Here is a 20573-nt window from a genome sequence, read left to right as displayed (position 1 = left end):
TAGCGCGGAAACTGAAGTGAACGAGCGATCTTGCCTGCAGTTTTCTCAAAGAGCGAGAGATGGCATTTATGCCAAAAACTCGAAACAAAGATAAATGAAAGGGAAAGCCAAGTATATGCATGTCTCTGTCTCGCGCGTCTCCCTACAGTGAATAATCATTGAGAAGAAGAAACGCGCGAAAGCTCAAAAGAAAGCTTGGACGCTTGGAAGAGAAAGAAAGAAATTGTCAGAAGGCAAAACGCGAATGACATAATCGTCAAACGCCAGAATGTTTAGGATAGCTTTGACGTACGTTTACCCACTGTCGTACAATGATATACCTTCGCAGAACAAACAACAGCAACTCTTCGATACTTTGGCAGGTATACGCACATGTACTTTCACGCAAGTTCATTGTAGCCACGATTATAAACGAAGCGAGTTTTCAAATTGAATAAAATGCTATATAGCTATAAAAATGTAAATTACGCTAGTTTAATTTTACCGGGGGGAGGGGTCTACAATAGCGCGGGTGAACTTGCCTATTGCGCCTGCAAAACTGCCAACAATGTTATATCCGTGCGTTACGCGTACCTAATGCTGCGGGATTTGGAAAGAATGTTTCATTTGTCTTCGCCTTGAAGCAAAACATTAAATATACATCACTCCCATTTAATATATGGCACAAATAATCTGGTCCTCGGAGCTGGCGAAATAAACAGATCGATGATGAATTTTTTCTTTCGTTTCTGGAAATTGTTTCGAACGTTCATTACGAAAATGACATTTGTCATTTCAACCCTTTGGCACGTTTGCTCGTCCGATATTTAGCTGACGTATATGCGTCAAGTTCGACTTTTATACGTCAAAGGACGAGGAAAGTCTTTTTTCTCTTCAATCTTACCTAGGATATTATTATCAAAGTTTTTGCTGTAAATTTGCTGGCGTCGGTCTTTCGATTTCGCCTCGAGAATCTTGTAACTCCCACGAGGCAAGATTCTTTTCCCTGGATATGGCGCCCTAAGGGAATTCTCGTGTTTTCTTTTTTTCTCGCCTTCGTCGTTGATTTTTCTAGCTTAATTGTTTCGAATCCTGCGTCAGAAACGAATCTCGCGTTAATTTAACGAAGAAACATATTGGTCATGGAGATTTCATTATCAGGTCTATCGCAGCTTCAGATGCAGAGAGTTTATCTTTCCGAACATTTATGTTATGCCGCTGAACCGCAATGAAACTTGGATCGTGTAAAGCGAGCGTAAACGTTTTCGATTGCGCGGGATATAACGCAATTTGCGAAAATTCCAGTGAGGCGCGCATCGCAAACTTGAGGGGGCGAATGAATCAAGTTAAGCCGCGCAAAATTTATCCGCATCGTTGAAATGCCATTAACGCGTGGGCGCGTCTGGCAAACTGCATTTGCTAAAAATAATTGTCGCACCCCCGGGGTGCGCGAGTTCCTGCAACAAAGCCACCTCCAAGTTCGAACACTCCCCGCGCCTCCGCGTTCCAACGCGGGCTCGGCTGACAATAGCCTTGATTCATCAAACTTGACTTAAAAAATTACGTTTTCCGCATATTGCGCGCAAAGTAACGACTGCGCGTTCTCCCGGCAGGGAGAGCATAAAACAGTAAAGTGCTTCGCGCATGCGCGATGCGCCTTTCCCGTCGTAAAAGCATGGCGCGGCGCACGTACACGACGCACAATACTTCTGAACAGTCAATGCGGTTTCGTGTCGCTTGTCGAGGGCGTAGCATCGCCCCTTTACAGGGCTGTGCGGAAAAATTGTATATGTACCGCGGGAGTGCGGTAGGCAAACCACGCACTGAAATTGCCTACTGCGCTCCCTTGGTGCATAATGTACTATTACACTTGTGCTGTTCTCCCTCTCTCTGCTTCTCGGGCAGCTTGTAGCGCGTGTCGCGATGCTTATTATCTACAGGTGATAAGCCTCGACAACAAATCTGCGTCTGTTCTTTCTTATCGCGATTTTTTTCTTCGCTGTCATCCGATGCCGCTGCACTAATTGCATGCGACGGCTATATATCCCCCTTTCTTCGCCTTCCTATTTCTTTCTTTCTTTCTTTCTTTCTTTCTTCCCCTTGTCTCCCTTCCGCGGTGTTGCCTCGGCTGCCCGAGCTTCGTTGCAACAGCGTTACACATACTGTTGTTTAACCCGGTGATCAGCGCACGCTTTAGTAATCCGACGAAGCTCTCGGCACCGTTTTTTCCACGTCTTTCTTTTGCGCGATTCACCCGACGCTGTATGTTATTTGCATTTTCACGGCTCTTTTCACGAGGATCGAGCTTTCGCAAATTGATAAACAGGGGAGACCAGTTGGCAGCTGGCTCTCGCGCAACGATCGGCGGATTTCTCGAGGAGGAAGGAATAAACCAAGCGCCGCAATGGGCGCGCGCAAAACGCTGAAACCACTTCGAGAAGCTAACGAAGCGTGTTCCCTTTTTATCAAGTAGACGATATATACTTTCTCGGAAAAAAATCGTGTTTTTCAATTGAGCTTACAAGTTAGCCAAACACCTTTCCTTCGTTTGGCGAATGTAAGTTATGCGGGTATTGTTGGCGCACGCTGGATTGATGAAAAAACACGCGTACGAAGTGCAAATAAAAGAATGAAAACAAGCCGTTCGCACAGTTTTGGAAACTAATCCTATTTAAGGATGTAATCTATGCGGCGCATTGCGTCAAGTCACGTGTGTGAGCGCGCAGTAATGATGAAGAATTAGACAAGGATTCTGCGCGATCCCTCAGATTTACGAGCGAAGCGACAGCGAGCTCTTCCGACGGTCGGATATTCGCGCCAAGTTGGGGGGACGTTGTTTTCTCGGACGTTACGACGCCGAGCGGCGAGCTTCGGGCAAAGATCGATTAAATCACCGGATATACGGATTTTCACGGCGTTTGTGCGCGAAAAGCAACGTTATAAAATGCTTTACGAGCGCACTAATGCATATCGCGCCATCATACATCAGATCTGGAAATCGATATTTCCGTTTGACGAACGTTGGTAATGCGCAAATGACGAGCCCAACGATTCGACTGCTTGTGGCGTATGGAGCGAAGGCGTATTGGCGGCTCGTAACCTAAATTGGGGCACCAGGGCAAAAAACGCGGCGAGCCTGAATTTCCTTGCCGATGACGAAGAGGGAAAAGGTGCGAGGGGCGCGCGAGGGAATCGCTCGCAATTATAAAAAGAACCTTGCACGGCGACGATGCGGGCAGGTGTAGCGCAAAGTAGGCCGTGTTATTCTGCAGGCGTTCGGGGCTGGCGCTCGAGTGCGCTGCGCAGCACGCGTAGTGAACGAGAACCGCGAGAGCGCAGACATCGGCGAGGTTTCGCGCGCGTTCGGATGCCAGGCTGTCCACGATTGCCGCTACGAGGGAACGCGACGTACGCACCGACGAACGATTGAACTGCGAGAAAAGACGACGCTTCGATCGCCTCGTTCAGGAAAGTCAGGACAGCGCAGACCGCAATAAGAAGAAGAATGCATTCACTGATGCTCTTGCAATTGATAAACTTATTAAGCCTCGCGCATCCATCGAACTTACATTTGGGAGAAAAATCGCAGTGATGATACGATGAGTCAAGGTCTTCCCTGCTCTCAAGGGTTACAAGACGAAGAGGAACAGCTTATGGAAAAAACCGGCACTGAGTTAATATGAAAGAGCTGGCCAACGTAAAGAACAGTCAACGAGTAAACACACCTCGGGCTGTATGTCGATACCTGTCAAGGGAGAGAAGTCTTTTTTTCTTTTTTAGCTGTCGTGATTTGAGTGCTAAAAGTTTTTCAGTTTTTTCCTTGGATAAGGTTTTACGAGTGAGTTGAGCGAGAAGAGCGTAATAAATTTTTTATTCTGCTAGCGAATTTTTCGTGCGTTCGAGACAAGTGACACACGTAATATCGTAACGCCGTTTCTTTGTAAATCTAAAGTTCCAATAAAATAAAAGAGAAAAAATATACCGCCGAGTCTCTTTTTTTTTATCGTTACGAGGATCGCGCGTGCGCTATCCCCTCATTTACTACTAAAATTATGTTAAGTTTGCAACTACTTAACAATTCCATAACCCGATGGCATATAATTACGAGAAGCAATGCTAAAATTAATAGCTAAGCGATCCGCGCAAAAGTTATGTATGCACACGAGTGTATGCGCAATGCGCAACTCTTCATTTTGATACTACACAGTTGCACTGATGGACCATTTTTGTTGTTTTTGTGTTGCAGTGTTCCCAACGGTACCGGCTGCGCCGGGAATGCCATGCCAAGGCGAGGACCGTAAGTACAATGCGTCCTTTTTCCTTCAATTTAACCTTTGTATCGTCATTTCATCCAATTCCAAATTGAAAAAAACCCTTGTCGGCTCGACGCGTTTTGCAACACTTATGCTAGTTACGTTCGTTTGTTTTTGTCGTCAATCGAGAGCGCAATCTCGAGCTCATTCTAGAAAATAAATGAAAAGCTTTTCCCATCCTCCCGCAGACGGAAATGTGGGTTAAGCTGAACCAGCGCCTTTTTATTTGCTGTCTCAAAATTAAACACCGACCCAGCGGCTAATTTACCCTCCCGCGTGAGTGTCTTAACGTAAGGTTTGCTCGTCGCATTCATCGAATGAAAGTTTCCTTAATCGCACGCCGGATCAAAACACAGCCGACCACGAAACAGACAAAAAAGAAGCTTACATCCGAAGTGAATTAGAAAAAAAAAAAAAAAGTAGAGGAGCATAGCGACATGAAAGACGTTTACCGCTCATTAAAAAGTACCGCGAATGAATGGCGCGGCAACGGCGCTGCTGGTTACTCGTTAGCGAAATCTCGTCGTGCATAGAAGCCTAATGACATTTCTTGCCCTGCGGTCCACTTACGTTTCTGTATACCTAATTTCGTATTTGCTCTTCCTTATCGCATTGCATCGATTTATCGTTTTAAAACAATTTTTCTTTTCGATTTTTACGAGCAAGAAAGAGCCGTTATTATTTCTTTTCCGCTAAAAGAGGAGCGGATCTTGTAGGATGTGGGTTTAATATAGTAAGCTGCACGGGAAATAGCTCCCTTTATCGCTACAAATTACTTACCACTTTTTTTCCTCCGCCTAGAGAGAGAGAGAGAGAGAGAGAGAGAGAGAGAGAGGTAGAAGAAGAGCATAAACGATCTCGTAAAAAAAACAGAAAGGAAGGCAAATTGATCGGTTATCAAATGAAATTAACGATGCCTAATTCCATACGGTTTTGATAATCCTAGACTCGATCTGACATAACTGACATTCCAAGCACGTTGACACACAACAATGTTATTTATAAACACAAACACGAGGATATCAGACGGGCTATACTGAACATCATCGTCAGCGTTCGTTGTCAAATCAAAGCTCAGTCGAACGGCGCGCAGGTGCTTACATACGTACGAATATGGGCGACGATCAAGCTAGGGACGAATTGATCCATGATTCATCGGAAGACGTGCATTCGTTGGTCGAATACTTTACCTGCGGTATCTTTCGTAAAAAAAGTTTGATTCTTCATTTTATATCAATAAATATGGATTCGATATACGTGCGCGAAAAATAAAAAAAAAAAATAAATAAAACGCGTCCTATTTCTTCACGTTGACTAATTAAAGGTCGACTTGTTAATTAAAATGCGCGTGAGTGTGCGTTTGCGTGCGTGTGTGTGCGCGCACGGGCGTATGTTTTTGCAGTGATAAATCAGTTTGCATGCAAAATTCAAGTGTTACATTTCGTTGATCTCTAATATAAAACATTGAAGACGAATACCATTAACCTACTAAAAAACCTCCTTTTTCTCTCTGTACGGTGCATTGCACAATGTGTTATGCGTGAATGTATTATTATTTGCCGCCATCAATCATATTGCAATAACCGAATCTTCAACCACTGAATTTCTTTAATCAACATCGGCATTCCCTCTTTTCTTTTTTTTTTGTTCGTCCCTCCCCTTAATGAGCACGGATTAGTCAGCGCTTTTGATTCCGTAGGGCAAAGGAAAAAAGAAGTTTACTTTTGTTTTATAGGCAAGCCTAGTGCGGTGATTAAGCCGGCGCCGTTTGTTAGACTTTACAGATGTGTCACCGGTGCGCGGGGACGAACCGCAGCGACGTTAACGTAGCTCCTCCTTAGCGAGATCGAAAGATTTGTTATCGGAGATATTGGCAGTCGCGAGAGAAGACGTTGTGATAACGATAGAGAGAGAGAGAGAGAGAGAGCTCCGTTTCCTTCCTACGGGCTTATTAAAAGGGAAAAAGAAGAGAAGCCAGATGTTAGATGGGGAGAGCTTTCACAATAAGTCGCGAGATTGGAGACCGTGTAATCGCGAAACAATTTGTACGAGTGAAAACGAACGATACTGCGCATTCTAATCCCACTTCATTCGTGCAATATATTAGCTTCATATTTCTCACCGCCGTATGCCAAAGCTCCGAATGTATATGTACATGTATTTCCATTTTCTTGCCTATCAAAAGGGAGTATCTACAGACGTGGAGCACGCAGATGGAGAAAGCTGTATCGAGTGAACGGACATACTTTCCAGGCCAAACGATTCAACAGGGTAAGACTTTGATCGCTTGTTACCGAAGTTCGCGAATAGTCAAAGAAAAATAGGCGCTTTAACGTTGCATTGTTGGTCCAAAACAGCGAGCGTTCTGCGCCTACTGTCAAGACCGCATATGGGGCCTCGGCCGACAAGGCTTCAAGTGCATCACGTGCAAGCTACTGGTGCACAAGAAGTGCCACAAAGTCGTGCGCAAGCCGTGCGCCACTCAGCAGCAGCAGTCGGCCTCGACGTTATCCGAACAACAGCAAGCCGAGAGAAATGGCGAGCAGAGCCAGGCCGACTCGCCGCAGTCGAGTCCACCTGGTGCCCATCACGACGACGAAAGCGCGGAGCCCTCGGTCGCCGAGGAGCACGCTTTCCGCAACCGTGAGTTCTTCGCCCGTTCGACTTTGCCGCGGCGGTGGCGTTTCGAGTTGACGATTCGAGAGTGCTTCGACCGAGACGCCGTCGGCTGCTGCAACGAGCTCTCAGCCCGCTGCCGGAGGGAGCTAATGCGAAAGAGCACGAGCGGGAATTAAAAGAAGAAAAATGCAAAGTCCGCCGCCTGCCACTGCTAAGAATCTAGACCGCATAAACCCAGTTCTCTCTCGCCTGCTAGCTGAACGAGCCTTGCAAATGCCGTCGGTCGTATTACCCGCGCAGCACTCGGCGACAAGTAGCTCCACATACCTTATTTCCGCTGAGGGGGGAGGGGGGAGGGGGCAGACGAAATAATAAAAGCAAACCGTAGTCGTGCGTGTAAAAATAAGAAAACGGAAAACACGTACACCTCGTTCCGCGCAGGCATGCGCTAACTGTTAGCGAGTACCAAATTGTTTCGCGCTAATTTTCTCAAACGTCCGGAACGTTCGTCAACAAGTTCGTTATGAAACGATTATTGCTTTTGCCGATAAGCGCGGCGTTGTGAAATAAATTGCCGGTGAGCAACATTATGTTAATATCTCGGCGCAGTTTCCTCGTAGTCGGGGCACAAATGGCATGCTTGATAATTCAATAGAAATGTCGAGCTCGAAAGTATACGCCTCTCGCCATTGGGCTCATTGATATTCCGAATGATTGAAAATATCCCGTGGCTGATAACAGTTTTGCGAGCGACAGGAGCAGCAGACGATGCCGAGGGCGGCGAGTTGGCCTTGGACGACATGCCAGGCGCAGAAGGAGCGAACGACCGCCAGTACAATCTTAATGACTTCGAGCTGATTCGCGTGATTGGTCGCGGTTCGTACGCCAAGGTGCTGATGGTCGAGCTGAAAGCGACGAAGCGTATTTACGCGATGAAAGTGATCAAGAAGGCTTTGGTGACCGATGACGAGGACATCGACTGGGTGCAAACGGAGAAACACGTTTTCGAGACGGCCTCCAATCATCCGTTCCTCGTTGGTCTGCACTCGTGCTTCCAGACGCCCTCGAGGCTGTTCTTTGTCATCGAGTTTGTCAGGGGTGGTGACCTCATGTTCCACATGCAGCGACAGCGTCGACTGCCCGAGGATCACGCCAAATTTTACGCGGCTGAGATCAGCTTGGCGCTCAATTTCCTCCATACCAAGGGTAAGTTGAATTTGAGCTTTTCTGGTCAATTGGTCGTTGTACAACGCTTTTCCGTGACTCCTCGTCTTCTTTCAAACCAACACTTTCTATTCGTGTATAATAATACCCTGTTAACTTGGTGCATAACTGAGAACTAATAATCTATCAACAGTTAAAAATTAGATTATGCAAATTATTCAACGGCTTATTTGAATAAACACCCACACCAATGTTAATCTTGCTGTTATATGATGGCTTTTAATTACATTTTTTTGCTTATAAAATCTGATAGCACATAATATATACTTTTAAAATAACGTCACAGCAGCACGAACCGTGATTTTCCTTTGGGATAAGACTGAGACGTGAATTTATGTCACAAAGACATCACATCAAACAATCTTTCAGTTGTAATTAACTTTGAGAAGCCTGAATTCGATTTATAAAGTAAAGTCGATCGAGACGAAGAACAGCAACTTAATTAAAACTTGCGGATTTACTGTAACAACGTGAAACAAACTAGTGTTGTAGTAACTACAACGCTCGTGTATTGTTCATTGCTCAGCGTAACGATGACAATTGCAGGAATCATTTATCGCGACTTGAAATTGGACAACGTACTGTTGGATCACGAGGGTCACGTGAAGCTCACCGATTACGGCATGTGCAAGGAGGGTGTGCGCGAAGGCGACACAACGGCGACGTTCTGCGGCACTCCTAACTACATTGCGCCGGAGATTTTGCGAGGCGAGGACTATGGCTTCTCCGTCGATTGGTGGGCTCTGGGAGTTCTTCTGTACGAGATGCTGGCTGGTCGCAGCCCATTCGATATCGCCGGTGCCTCTGAGAATCCCGATCAGAATACCGAGGACTATCTGTTCCAAGTCATTTTGCAAAAGACTATTCGTATTCCAAGATCGCTGTCCGTCAAGGCAGCTTCGGTGCTCAAGCGCTTCCTCTGCAAAGATCCCAACGAGCGTCTTGGTTGCGGTAGAAGCCCTACTGCTTTTATTGAAATCATGACGCATCCTTTCTTTAAGACTATCGATTGGGAAATGGTGAGCAGCTTATCCTTCCATTTTACTCTCTACAAAGCCTGTCATCAAAGGATTCAATTTTATTCGCACTTTCTTTCATTTTGTCTTATCGAAATCTCATTGATTATTCAACGCGACTGCGGAAAGAAAGCGCTCGATTGCCACAGTGCGCATCGTTTTATTGCGCAAAAAATTGCCGTGTCGAAATAACCAGGCTATCAAGATATACTATTAATTTTCAATAATAAAGCACTCGACGAGTCAATCGCATAAATATGACTTACAGCATTCATTTGTTATAGCCTGCTCACGTAAAATCAATAAAGGTAGATTTGCAGCGCTGAGCTGTATACTTATCTATCTTGGCGATAAAGCCCCTGGTCATTCCGTATGAAAGAACCGTTGGAAAAGAGTAACAGCACACGTGACCCGATTCGCGCGCGGTACAGAGCAAAAAAAAAAAGAAACAAGAGTATCCAACGCTCTTTAAATTCATAACACGCGGCAATGTATTTTCGTTTCCGATCACATTGGTGTATCTCGTCTTACCCCTCTTTTTTTACTGAACATTTCTTATGATATATGTTGCAGCTGGAGCAGAAACAGGTCACACCGCCTTATAAGCCGCGGCTGGACTCAGATCGCGATTTGGCAAACTTCCCGCCCGAATTCACGGACGAGCCAGTACATCTGACACCCGATGATCCGTAAGTTACTTTTGCCTCTCAAGCATCGCTTTAGCTCTACCGGAATTCGTATCTACTTTGCTGTAAGCTACGACTGTAAAGGGGGCAGTGGTTTCTCCACCCCTCCCCTCTCCCTAAATAATAAGCCAATTCTTCCTGCAAACCTTATTCATTGTTGAATGCCACCTCGTTCGCATGACTTCTCATCTTGGCTACAGCTCGCGAGCTTGCAAATTCGACTGAATTATTCCATATATTCGGTCTGAATCCCCAATGAAACTGTGCCTCTGCCTGCCATCATCTATCCATAGCCAACTTCATTTAATATTCTTTTGCTTCTCTTCAAGGCGTATTTTAGATATTCATTCGTTTCTTTTTATATTCGTCTCCGTATTTTGCGATACTTTTTCTTTTGTCAAAGTTACGTCAACTGAATTTGTTTTCAATTGACGTTGACGCTATTGACAATCTATTTCGCGTTTCTCTGACAGTACAAGGTCAAACTCTACGCTTTTCCCCCGTAAGAGACACTAAAACTGAAGTTAACAATATTATTACAGGCGCGTTATCGAAAGAATAGACCAGACAGAATTCGAAGGCTTCGAATATGTGAATCCACTGCTAATGTCTCTCGAGGACTGCGTGTGACAAGAGACGTCGAGTGAGCAAGCGTCAGCGTGCAGTGAGGAGGAGCATCTCGCGGTAAATACACGTCCATACTAACTTTCTTTGACCATCAAGGCCTTTAGTGTCAATTGGAAGATTTCACGTTTTCTTTTTTCGAAATTGACCACAGGTGGTGATCCAGCAACAGCATCACCAATATTACCAATATCAGCCCCAGTACTCGCTGCTGCCAGCCGACAACTGCTATCAGCAACTGCTGCGCCAACACGAGGAGCATCACCGTCAGCTCCACCAGAGCTACATAAACGAGCTCCAAGACCGTTTAGCCATGCTACACTTCAACGTCGAGCCGCGATACTATCATCCGCCGCTACTTCCACCAACGCAACCGGCCCAACAACAGCCACTCTTTCTCATGCGTTATGTACACAGCGACGACAATTACAACGATTACAACCTACCACCACCGCCGCTCGCCTTTCGCTACGACACACCTAGCTACACCACCAGGTCGACCACCTACAGCTTCACCGACCAGAGCTACGACTCCATGAACTCTGTCAATTCCAGCAACATCAGCAACAACAACAGCAACAACAATAACGAGATGACCTCGCTCATGGGCAGTGTCTTTGATGAGAACGATTACGACGACGTGGTTGAGGAGGACAGCCCCAAGAAGGGACTTCTCAAACAGATGTTTTGTCTTCCCTTGAACTAGACGATGATGCTGCTGATGCTGCATTGCTTCGTTTTTTGCAATCTTCATAGCACGCGCTCTTTTTATGAGATTGTCAATAAAACAAACAAATCTTTATGACTCGTTGTCATTTTTGCAGGCTCGGAGTTTTTTTAATTTTTGTAGACAATTCGCAAGAGTATGATTTTGCGAACGGAGTGACACGGTGGTGTGTAAGTATTGTAAAACGCCTTTCAAACTGATGATATAACACAATGGTACTTAAACGTTTTTTCGAGTACTAATCAATCTGTAAACTTTCGTCTCGAGAAAGAGGGATTTTTATAAGTGGCAGAGTGCGCCAATCGAAAGTAGATTACAAATGCTGTAAGTAATATAGAGCCTAGATTTTTTTATGTTGGCACATTGATGCAAGGATGATTATGACAGTCGTATTAATGCTGAATTAGGTATATATAATTTTTAATTGTTACAATGAATATATAACTATATTGGTAGATTTTTGAATATGATTTATAATTGTGAATGGTTTAATTTTTACAAAAATAAAGACTTGGAAATAGCATTGAATGAACGAGTACTGGTAGGAGAGCCTTAAATTTTGAAGAATTCGCCATTTTGAAAAGTTTTAAAAAAGAAATTATTTTTTTTTAATTTTGTATATAACGAAAATGACGAATCTTTCAAAATTTTATGCTTTATTGCGGTTTGTAATTAAAGAAAAAAATGATGGAAATATGTTTTACAAGCATAAATTTTATTAATCATGCTTAGTATTTAGATTTGTTTGTAGTTAAATGAGTAGGTTTGTCAATAACGTAGATTACTTAATTTCCTCGTAAAGAAAATAAACGTCCATTCCGAATTTACGAAAAGATGTGAAAAACGCACCTGATACTTATAACTTTAATTTTTAATTTTTTAAATTACATTTTGAATATTATTTAACTAAAAATAGAGTCGCAAGCAGTTTTATATAACAATAATCATTCCAAGACATTTAGTTATTTGATGTCATTGTTAATATCTATGCATCTCACACACACATGCAAAATATAATATTAACTTGTTTATAGGTATTACTATTTATAAATTGTTTATAATCTACGCGACTCTCCCGTGTACCTTTTTATTTCATTTGAAACGAATTTCTAATCGTTATTTGATTCGCATTAATCCAAGTCTATATACAGAAAAGCAGTTGACAATTGATTTTAAATTGACTCAGTTGGCTATACTTAACCTGCAAATACATACAAAGTTATTAAATACTTTTAAAGGATAAATTATTAGACAGAAAAAATAGCTAATACTGTAATGTTAAAAAAAGCTAAAATGTATCATATACGCAATTCCAATACAATCGAGTAGATTAAAAAGTATTTAATACATTATGCAAAATATAAAAGATGCTATTACTATTTAAATAACGATGTCGCATTGATACTTGTTATAACACTTTCGAAATATTATAAATTCATATGTATATAGAGAGATAATGTATCGTACGTCAAAATTCACATGATGATTTTTAATTACGTTTACGGCGAGATTAGGACAAAGGTCTGTAGTTGTATATTGTATTATAATAAATTTAACGAATTGAAAGAAAGAGAAATAGTAATTATTATTATGACACGATGATATTATAGATTAACGTAATATAAAATCAGATTGAACATACATGAGATCATGGTGTATACTATCTATATATGGTGGAATTTGAGTAACTAGAAACACTTCGGCATTTACCAAATTATTTGGCAGCATAAAACCAAAGTTTTTTAAAACAAATAAGGACGTTAGACATTGCAGTTTTTGTAATGTTTATTGCTGATAACTTTCTACCAAATTAGTATTACGTGTTCTAGAATGACGAGATATATCAATCTAATCTTGTATTACGTGAAAGTTGACTGTGACTTTGTCAAAGAGTTGCGATGGATTTCTAAAAGAATAATGAAGTGTACCGTTTGAATTGTGGCGCGTGAATTGAAGAAGAGATACTTGATATTTTCATCAAATATAAGAACCGCTTATTGGTTGATATCGATAGTTTTATTTTGTCATTCGTTAATATAAAAATAAATAAAAATGCAGAAAAGATATGACTTAAATGAACACTTATATAAAAACGTTATTCTAATTATAACCAATATACATGATATTGATTGCTGTTATTATCGATTGTCAAATTATTGTACAATGGCCTCATATTTAAAATGTTAAATACTTTGAATTAAAAAAAAAAGCGGAGTGTCGATGGGAAAATGTGGCCGTTGATAATATTTTTGTAAAAGTTAAGTTATGTTCTCATTATTAAAAATTATGAAAGCATGATTTTTTTAAGTAAAATTACCTGATATAATTAATATTATGTACGTAATCGTTGCAAAAAAATACTGACTTACAAAAAGAATTAACCCATGCGCGTAGTATTTGTTCCTCAAAACTGCGTTAAGAAATTACCAAGATAATTTCGAGCAAATCATTATTAAACAATCTGTATATACAATTTCACAAAGGGATAAAGAGAAGGATCAAAAAGCAAATATGTGTGATAATTAATCACAATTATTACATAAACTGAGTAAGATGATATTTGTCGTAGGGTATATTTTAAAATGGAAAGAAAATAATAGTTGTTAAATAAATATTGTGGCCGTCAGAAAGATTTCTTATGAAGGTTTTGATTGAAAGATCTAAATAGAATCCGTTGATAAATTGGTATCTTATATGTGTGCATGTACATGTATATGGATTGTGAAAACAAAAAAAAAACAATTGCAAAGAATTTTACAGATTGCCAATCCGCGGTTAGAAACAATTGCTATACAATGTGTCGAGGATGCATTTTTGTGTTGGCCTGATATTTAAACAGATAAAACAAGGCCAATTTTAATATTATCTACATTTTGCGATAAAAAACAAGTATTTGCTCGAAAATTTCGAAATAAGATCGACTCTAGCTTCGACGAGTTTTTAATTAGACATCAATAACAGGCTAATAAAAGTCAATTAGTATATATGGCTAAATGTTACTTCCTGTGTAGTCTTCCACCGATTGAGCGATTTTTTAGATTTACTTGCCTTCGTTGGTTTTAGACATCATTAATTGAAACCCAAAGTTATTAGAAAAGGTTTTAGTAATGATGCTATTGTGATCGTGGTCAAAGTAAATGGTAATTAATTTTTTTTCGATTCTAAATGGAAACTCGTTAGCCTAGATCGAACATCTTATTGAAAAATCGGGTATATTACCTATGGTTATAAATAATAAATCTGATATAAATAATTAAGTTATAACGATCGTTTACTTCTGTCGATCATTAACGCAATTAATTTATGTTGTAAAAGTACTCTTAAATACCCTATCTAATGTACATTAAGACATGACTCACAAAGTTTACCAAATTCATTAAGAGAAGAAAAAAACTGCAAATCATACGATGTCCTGTCTTACGTATATAAAAAATTTTTATTTTGTATTTCTACGTATATTTATACGATAAGCTTTGTATAGAACCTTGAAAGCTATATTTTGTTTTTGTAACATCCAATTTCTAATTTACCCATTATCTGAATATTATAGTGTATAAGTTTATCATAATGCGAACCAGCAAAGATGCGTCTTTTAGTACATTGTCTAACATACTGTTCATTTTGTATATCATACATTTGCGAAATGAGTATTTACTTTTTAGAAAATAAACTTTAGCGAAAAATACTTAATGTTGTTTAATTTTAATTCCTTTCTGTTTACATTTAAAATATAATTAAATCAATTAAATTACATGACAGTGAATTAAGCTACTCTATAACATAATACAATCCTCAAGTTAGTTTAACCATTTGATTATCATGTAAGTACGCGCCACAATCAGGAGGGTGAACCAATTCAAATAATAAAGACATAATAGAAATATCCAGTTAGTCAAAGCAAGGCATTGACTACACAGAAAGTTATGGTTCGACCAACTATCAGTGAGCGATGCGACAGTGTTGTAGTCATAATTGTCGTCTTGTTTCAAAATCCATATCTTCCAATAATTCTAATAACTAATTCTGTATAGAAACTTAAGATATGCGGCACCATTAACAATCTCATCGAAAAAATAAGGCTTTCTACAATTATTCATTGTATTGCACCAAATTATAAGGCTCCATCTATGCTTATCGTTAATATGAGGGTTCTGAATAAACCAATAATGATATGATTATTAAGTTGCCCGTTATCCATATCCGAAAACATATCTAAAGAATTCCGGATCTTCACGCATTCTTGTGCCCAATTAAAGAAGTTGAGTCTGCGACGAACATCATCAGCTGTCATTAATGCATGAGTCAACGTCATGCGAATCGAATGGAATCTGCAAAGACACAAGATTTTGCTGGCTGTTGATCTCGGGACACCAGTACGTTTACTATAATGACGAGAATTGAACCTTTGTTTTGTATCTAATACGACGATGATTTCTGCATATATTTATGATTGACGTCTCTCTCCCTCTCTCTCTCTCTCTCTCTCTCTCTCTCTCTCTCTTCACTTAATGATTTGAATTCTTACGTGGTTCGGGTAATAAAGCCTTCCTTGATAATTATGGCTGTAAACTTTGCCACAGCAAGATATCGGCCTTGATATGCCCCAAGAGACGAGATATCAACAATTTCGTTTCTCAAATAATTCTGCATATTTCGTCCTTTTAAGTAGCTAGATATTAAAATAGTTCTACGTGAACTATCCTGAGAAAGATCGTTCACGAGTTACTTCTCTCACACATAATATTAAAAATAAGTGTTATTCGCTGATTTGGCTGACATTTTGTAAGCTTTTCCTAAATCACACCAGAAACAAGAATTAATATTTGATATTGATTTCCCATTACAACATATGCTGCAATTTGATTTTTCTCGTGAATTTCTCCTACTTATTTTCAACATTCCGTTTAGTTGAGAAAACAATTACGAAATTTCAAAAGATCATGTTTTAAAACTAAAGAAAAACGCGCTTTCTAACGCCTTTCCAAGAATTGTGATACGACGACAACTAAAAAAAGTATTACTTATTTCACACAGAAAAAGAATTTTTTTAAATCAACAAACAAGAGAAAACAAGTAATTTTCTCTTGCACCGCTTATCAGCAAGACATAGATAGATAGGCATTTTCAAAAAAATATTCTATACAAATTTTATGTATTTTCTTACTAAGAATACAAATCATAATAATAAATATGGGTCCCCATTAAAAAGACTAAAGCAGCCTTTAATTTGATCTTAAAAATCAATCTGAAGGTCAAATCCCAGGTCACTGTTATTTAATTAAGTTTTATCTTACTCAATAATGGAGATTTCTTTAAAAATTAAATAAATAATAATATGCGTGTATTATTTATTTATTCAATTTTTACAGCATTTGTATATATTCTTGTACGAATTTTCTTACATATTCTAAACAAAATTTGTTTATTTATTTCGAGCGGAATGTCAGACATTCCACAAATTACTTTGACCTCTATGGATGACCTTTTAAAGTGAAAATATAAATTAAGGTTGTTTGTATCAACTTTCTAACATTTTTTATACCAGACATGAAAAAAACAGTTTTTAAATATTGTTTTCGGATGCTGAACTTGATTTGACCTTGGTATATCTATGAACTAATATATCATTTTGCACGTAAAATTTCACGATTTTTTCGAATCCGGTATCAGAAATATAGGCTGCAATATAAAAAAATTACATTAACCTTTGAATAACTTTAAAAATTAATCTTAAGATCGAAACTATTTAGACAGGAAGATGTAATTGCCACATTAAGTATATATCTGAACAATTTTTTGTACGGCACCAACTGCTGAAAGTTTCTAGGTAATTTATTTAAAAAGGAACACACTGTAACACTGCATACACGCATTATCATACTTTATTAATTTTTGTTAAGTTTTCATAAATTAATTTGATAATATAAAAATAATGTAAATAATGTTCGATAAAAAGACATTAATGACGTGACGTCAACTGGTCCAAAGTCGTCTGTTTTTTTTAGGAAACTATAGGTGCGTATGCTTGTAGAAACTATGCGTCTCAAATTTGAATTGTGGCGCATCGGACTCCTCAGGTAAGGTCATTAAAACGAAACGAAACGAAACGAAACGTATAGAAACTATGCGGAACTCATTCTATATAAATGTAAACAGGTTCGTTCAGAATTAATAAATAGATTCCAAATTAATAAATAGTTCAAAATTAATAAAGTTTTTAATAAACAGAGTACTAAACAAAATAACCGTAGTAGATAAGTTATAATTTATAAGCGCCATATCTTAAAATCTGACATCAGTGATATTCCAAGGTAATTAGAATTATAACCTCTTTGAATAACCAATACTTAATATATAGTTATTGAAACTTATAACATAGCTAAATAGTTCGCCTATAAAATGAAAATGTAGATTGAATAATCGATGTAATCAAGTTGGAAATTCAACAAAGTATCGTGACACATTTTCGCAGGAGGGCGTCGATTTGAACGAGGTGTGTTTTGCTCTCTCAACACAACGCTGTTGGATGCACATACACCCTCGAAAAAGAGGGCTGAAAATCGATAAGTCCGCAACCACAAAAAGGCGCACGCGTTAGTGAGTTGCTCCGCTTTTCCAAGCTACGGACGACGCATGCCTACTGAACGGTTCATCAGCTGCAATAGGATTATACATACTTGCTAGTTTTCAAGTACTGCTGGCACAAAAAGACATCTCTCTTCTGCCTCTGCGAGGCTTTTTTTCCTCTAAGAGTACGAGTTGCTCGAGTTGAAATTGATTTTAAAGAAGCCTTTGTTTTCAAACTTACTGACTGGAGTTTTAATTTATTCATCCAGTTTAAATGGCTCAGGATGTCAGGACAAGGATTTATTTGGGCTACGAGGATGAATATGTCACTGAAAAGCACCGTAGCTTTGTAAATTTTACAACTAACAAAATTGGCGGTAAACCAGTAAGTTTTCAGCACTATTTTTATATTAACTAATTTTTCTTACATAGTATGGTAACCTTCTGGTAGGGTTTCTTTGTTTATTCTTACAGTACAAATGCAAAAAGATACAAACTGTAAGTAATAAAGATACTGATTTCACATACATCGATGAAACTTCGAAATTAAATAATCAATCTATTAAAATTCTTAAAAGTTGTGAATAACAACATTTTCTATACCTATCTTCAAAAGAAATTAAATGTTTTGATTGCTATATAATACTTGTAAATGAATTTAATCTATACTATAAACCCTTAGTAATATTAAAATATTAATATCAAATTTTTATTTTTGATTGGTATGTTCTTGTATTTGAGAAAATTATATCAACTATTAACAATTATTAATCATATTATTAGAGTAATAATATGATTAATAAAAAGATGAATATTTCCAGGATTGGCATAATGAACAGACGACACTGACTGCACCTCAATGTAGGCTATGTGGGCTTCATCAATTACTGGCATTACAAATCTATGCTCCACTTGATAATTCTAAATACCATAGAACATTATACATATTTTCATGCATAAATCCAAATTGCTGGAATCAAAATGAAAGTTGGACATGCTTGAGGGTTCAGTCATTAGAGCACGCTGCTAATACAGATACACTATCAAGTTTTTGTGCGACAGTACAAACAACTGCCACGAGCTGGCTAGCTGATGCTGATGATTGGGGTGATAGTAATTGGAACGACAATGATTCTGAAAGAAATGGGAACAACTTGATAAGTGATTCAAATAAGTTCAGCTTGTCAGCACAGAATACTAATTATGAAGAAGAACTTAAAGGTGACTTTTCAGAACTACAAGTAGATGATCCTAATGCAAACAGGTACTTTTAATTTCAATATTTTATGATTAAGGTATGAGAAGATTGACAACAGTTTTTTTCATGATTAATAATTATTCGAACCTTGTTAGATTTCTTATTATGTATATTTATACATAATAAGTATTGAAAGCAATAAATATCATAAAGAAAATATGTTATTTTAGTCCTACAAGTGTTGAATCTCCTGTTGGAGTAGGCGCAGTAGGTCGACTAGATTCGCCACACGCGTCGGCAGAAATCGAGGGTGAAGAAAGCGAAGTCGTTTGCATCGATACGCCAACACAACCACATTGCGATTTGATAAGTTTACTGCAGGAAGTTACACCGCCACCTATTCAAGAGACCGAATCTAAGGGTAAAAGCTCTCTAAACTTTATGGAAATATTCATTTCCGTTGACGAAGAGTATTCAGTCAGTGATGTTCCCCAACATGTCAGAGATTTGTTCGTCGAATATCAGCGTTCAAATCCCGATGCCACGGCTGAACATTCTGATGGAATTTCAGATGAATGTAAAGCGTACGATGGTGGCGTGGAAAAGTATGAAAAAAGTATACCCAAGCACGGTGATGAGATGTTTCATAACTTTGTTAGTCGGATACAAAAAAATCCTGGTCAAATTTTGAGGTATGGTATAAGTTAATTTACACAAATGCTAACAATTTAAAATAAATTAACTTTATTAAATTTTCTAGGTATGCAAGGGATAATTCTGCACCTTTACTGTTATATCCAATGGGCGGCTGCATTGGTAGATGCAGACATTGTGGCGACGAGATGAACTTTGAATTGCAGATTTTACCGACTCTGATACCCAAACTAAAACTTAACACTCGCAGTGACCGTTACTTCCAATTGGAGTTTGGCACGATTCTGATATTCACGTGCGTAAGAAGTTGTTGGTCTACCACGGACTCTTACCGAGAGGAGCACGTGATTGTCCAGGCAGAGAGGCTGTAGTTCTCAAGCCTACTGATATGCTTAACACTACTCTTCCAAAACACTCCAGAATTTCTAAACTAGATAAAAAAACAAGCGTTGGATTAAAACTACCTGATCTTTTTGTAGAAATTACAAAAACACAGGAAAGCGTGTACCGTCCATCGTTCGGCGTAGGACACTCAAAGAATGAAACCAGTGGTCATTTTTAGACAGACAATTTGGCGATCTATATACTTAAAGTTGTTAACTATTCCTTTATTATTATTATTAGATTTAATTTATTATTATTCTTAGATTATTGTACTTTTTTTAGTTTATTTGTTAGTTATTGTTTTGTTAAGCGTGCATTTATTTATTACTTATAGCAACAACAAAAATAACTTGTTTTTATCATAGATAATTTTAAACATTTATTAAAAAAAAATTATAAAAGTATTTTATCGTGCACTGTATTTTGAATCATTATCTTAGCATATAAGCTTCAATAGATACTGTAACTTCAGACTTATCATTAAGGTAATAAAGAGAGATTAATTTTATTTTTAAGATATTTTGAAACCAAAAGAAAGTAAATTTAGATAGAAAAATATGTGATTGATTCTGGAGTTAAAAA

The 20573-nt window shown here is 38.7% G+C and overlaps 3 protein-coding genes across 6 annotated transcripts in view; all 3 read left to right on the top strand.

Annotated features, from left to right (window-relative positions):
• LOC131663064 (atypical protein kinase C) overlaps nucleotides 1-10755 on the top strand; it is a 33503-nt gene extending 22748 nt beyond the window's left edge. For 2 of the 3 annotated variants that reach the window (XM_058933143.1, XM_058933141.1), the window contains 8 exons: nucleotides 4226-4276; nucleotides 6478-6563; nucleotides 6650-6935; nucleotides 7653-8117; nucleotides 8682-9154; nucleotides 9725-9840; nucleotides 10380-10521; nucleotides 10616-10755. In XM_058933143.1, the coding sequence (XP_058789126.1) occupies nucleotides 4226-4276; nucleotides 6478-6563; nucleotides 6650-6935; nucleotides 7653-8117; nucleotides 8682-9154; nucleotides 9725-9840; nucleotides 10380-10467 (1565 nt within the window). In that variant the 3' untranslated portion in view covers nucleotides 10468-10521; nucleotides 10616-10755. The remainder of the gene's footprint in view (nucleotides 1-4225; nucleotides 4277-6477; nucleotides 6564-6649; nucleotides 6936-7652; nucleotides 8118-8681; nucleotides 9155-9724; nucleotides 9841-10379; nucleotides 10522-10615) is intronic. The other variant, XM_058933142.1, reaches the window with a different exon arrangement.
• Nucleotides 10621-14864, top strand: LOC131663065 (probable serine/threonine-protein kinase DDB_G0278845). Its single transcript, XM_058933144.1, has one exon. The coding sequence runs from the start codon at nucleotides 10775-10777 to the stop codon at nucleotides 11165-11167; it is 393 nt and encodes a 130-aa protein (XP_058789127.1). The 5' UTR covers nucleotides 10621-10774; the 3' UTR covers nucleotides 11168-14864.
• A 2361-nt stretch (nucleotides 14865-17225) lies between these two features.
• LOC131663061 (programmed cell death protein 2-like) lies at nucleotides 17226-19987 on the top strand. Of its 2 annotated transcripts, none has more exons than XM_058933138.1 (6): nucleotides 17226-17499; nucleotides 17661-17940; nucleotides 18025-18140; nucleotides 18577-19019; nucleotides 19184-19645; nucleotides 19714-19987. In XM_058933138.1, exons 3-6 carry the CDS (start codon nucleotides 18030-18032, stop codon nucleotides 19976-19978), a joined length of 1281 nt encoding a protein of 426 aa, XP_058789121.1. In that variant the 5' UTR covers nucleotides 17226-17499; nucleotides 17661-17940; nucleotides 18025-18029; the 3' UTR covers nucleotides 19979-19987. The 2 variants fall into 2 exon arrangements, with proteins under 2 accessions (XP_058789121.1, XP_058789120.1); XM_058933137.1 differs by having other exon boundaries at nucleotides 17319-17344; nucleotides 17417-17499; nucleotides 17661-18140.
• Nucleotides 19988-20573: the final 586 nt, after the last annotated feature.

The sequence above is a fragment of the Phymastichus coffea genome, unplaced genomic scaffold (assembly GCF_024137745.1).
Source record: "Phymastichus coffea isolate CEN01 unplaced genomic scaffold, Cenicafe_Pcof_1.1 PCOF00031, whole genome shotgun sequence".
In the NCBI taxonomy this organism is placed as follows: domain Eukaryota; kingdom Metazoa; phylum Arthropoda; class Insecta; order Hymenoptera; family Eulophidae; genus Phymastichus; species Phymastichus coffea.
The sequence above is the reverse complement of the archived record's forward strand: the minus strand, read 5'-3'. Positions and strand labels throughout refer to the sequence as shown.

Bases quoted from the DNA above. Each gene is read 5' to 3' on its own strand.
- LOC131663061 (XM_058933138.1), top strand. From the start codon at position 18,030: ATGGCTCAGGATGTCAGGACAAGGATTTATTTGGGCTACGAGGATGAA. The intron at 18,141-18,576 runs GTAAGTTTTCAG...GAATATTTCCAG, and splicing joins ACAAAATTGGCGGTAAACCA to GATTGGCATAATGAACAGAC. The intron at 19,646-19,713 runs GTATGGTATAAG...TAAATTTTCTAG, and splicing joins AATCCTGGTCAAATTTTGAG to GTATGCAAGGGATAATTCTG.
- LOC131663065 (XM_058933144.1), top strand. From the start codon at position 10,775: ATGCTACACTTCAACGTCGAGCCGCGATACTATCATCCGCCGCTACTT.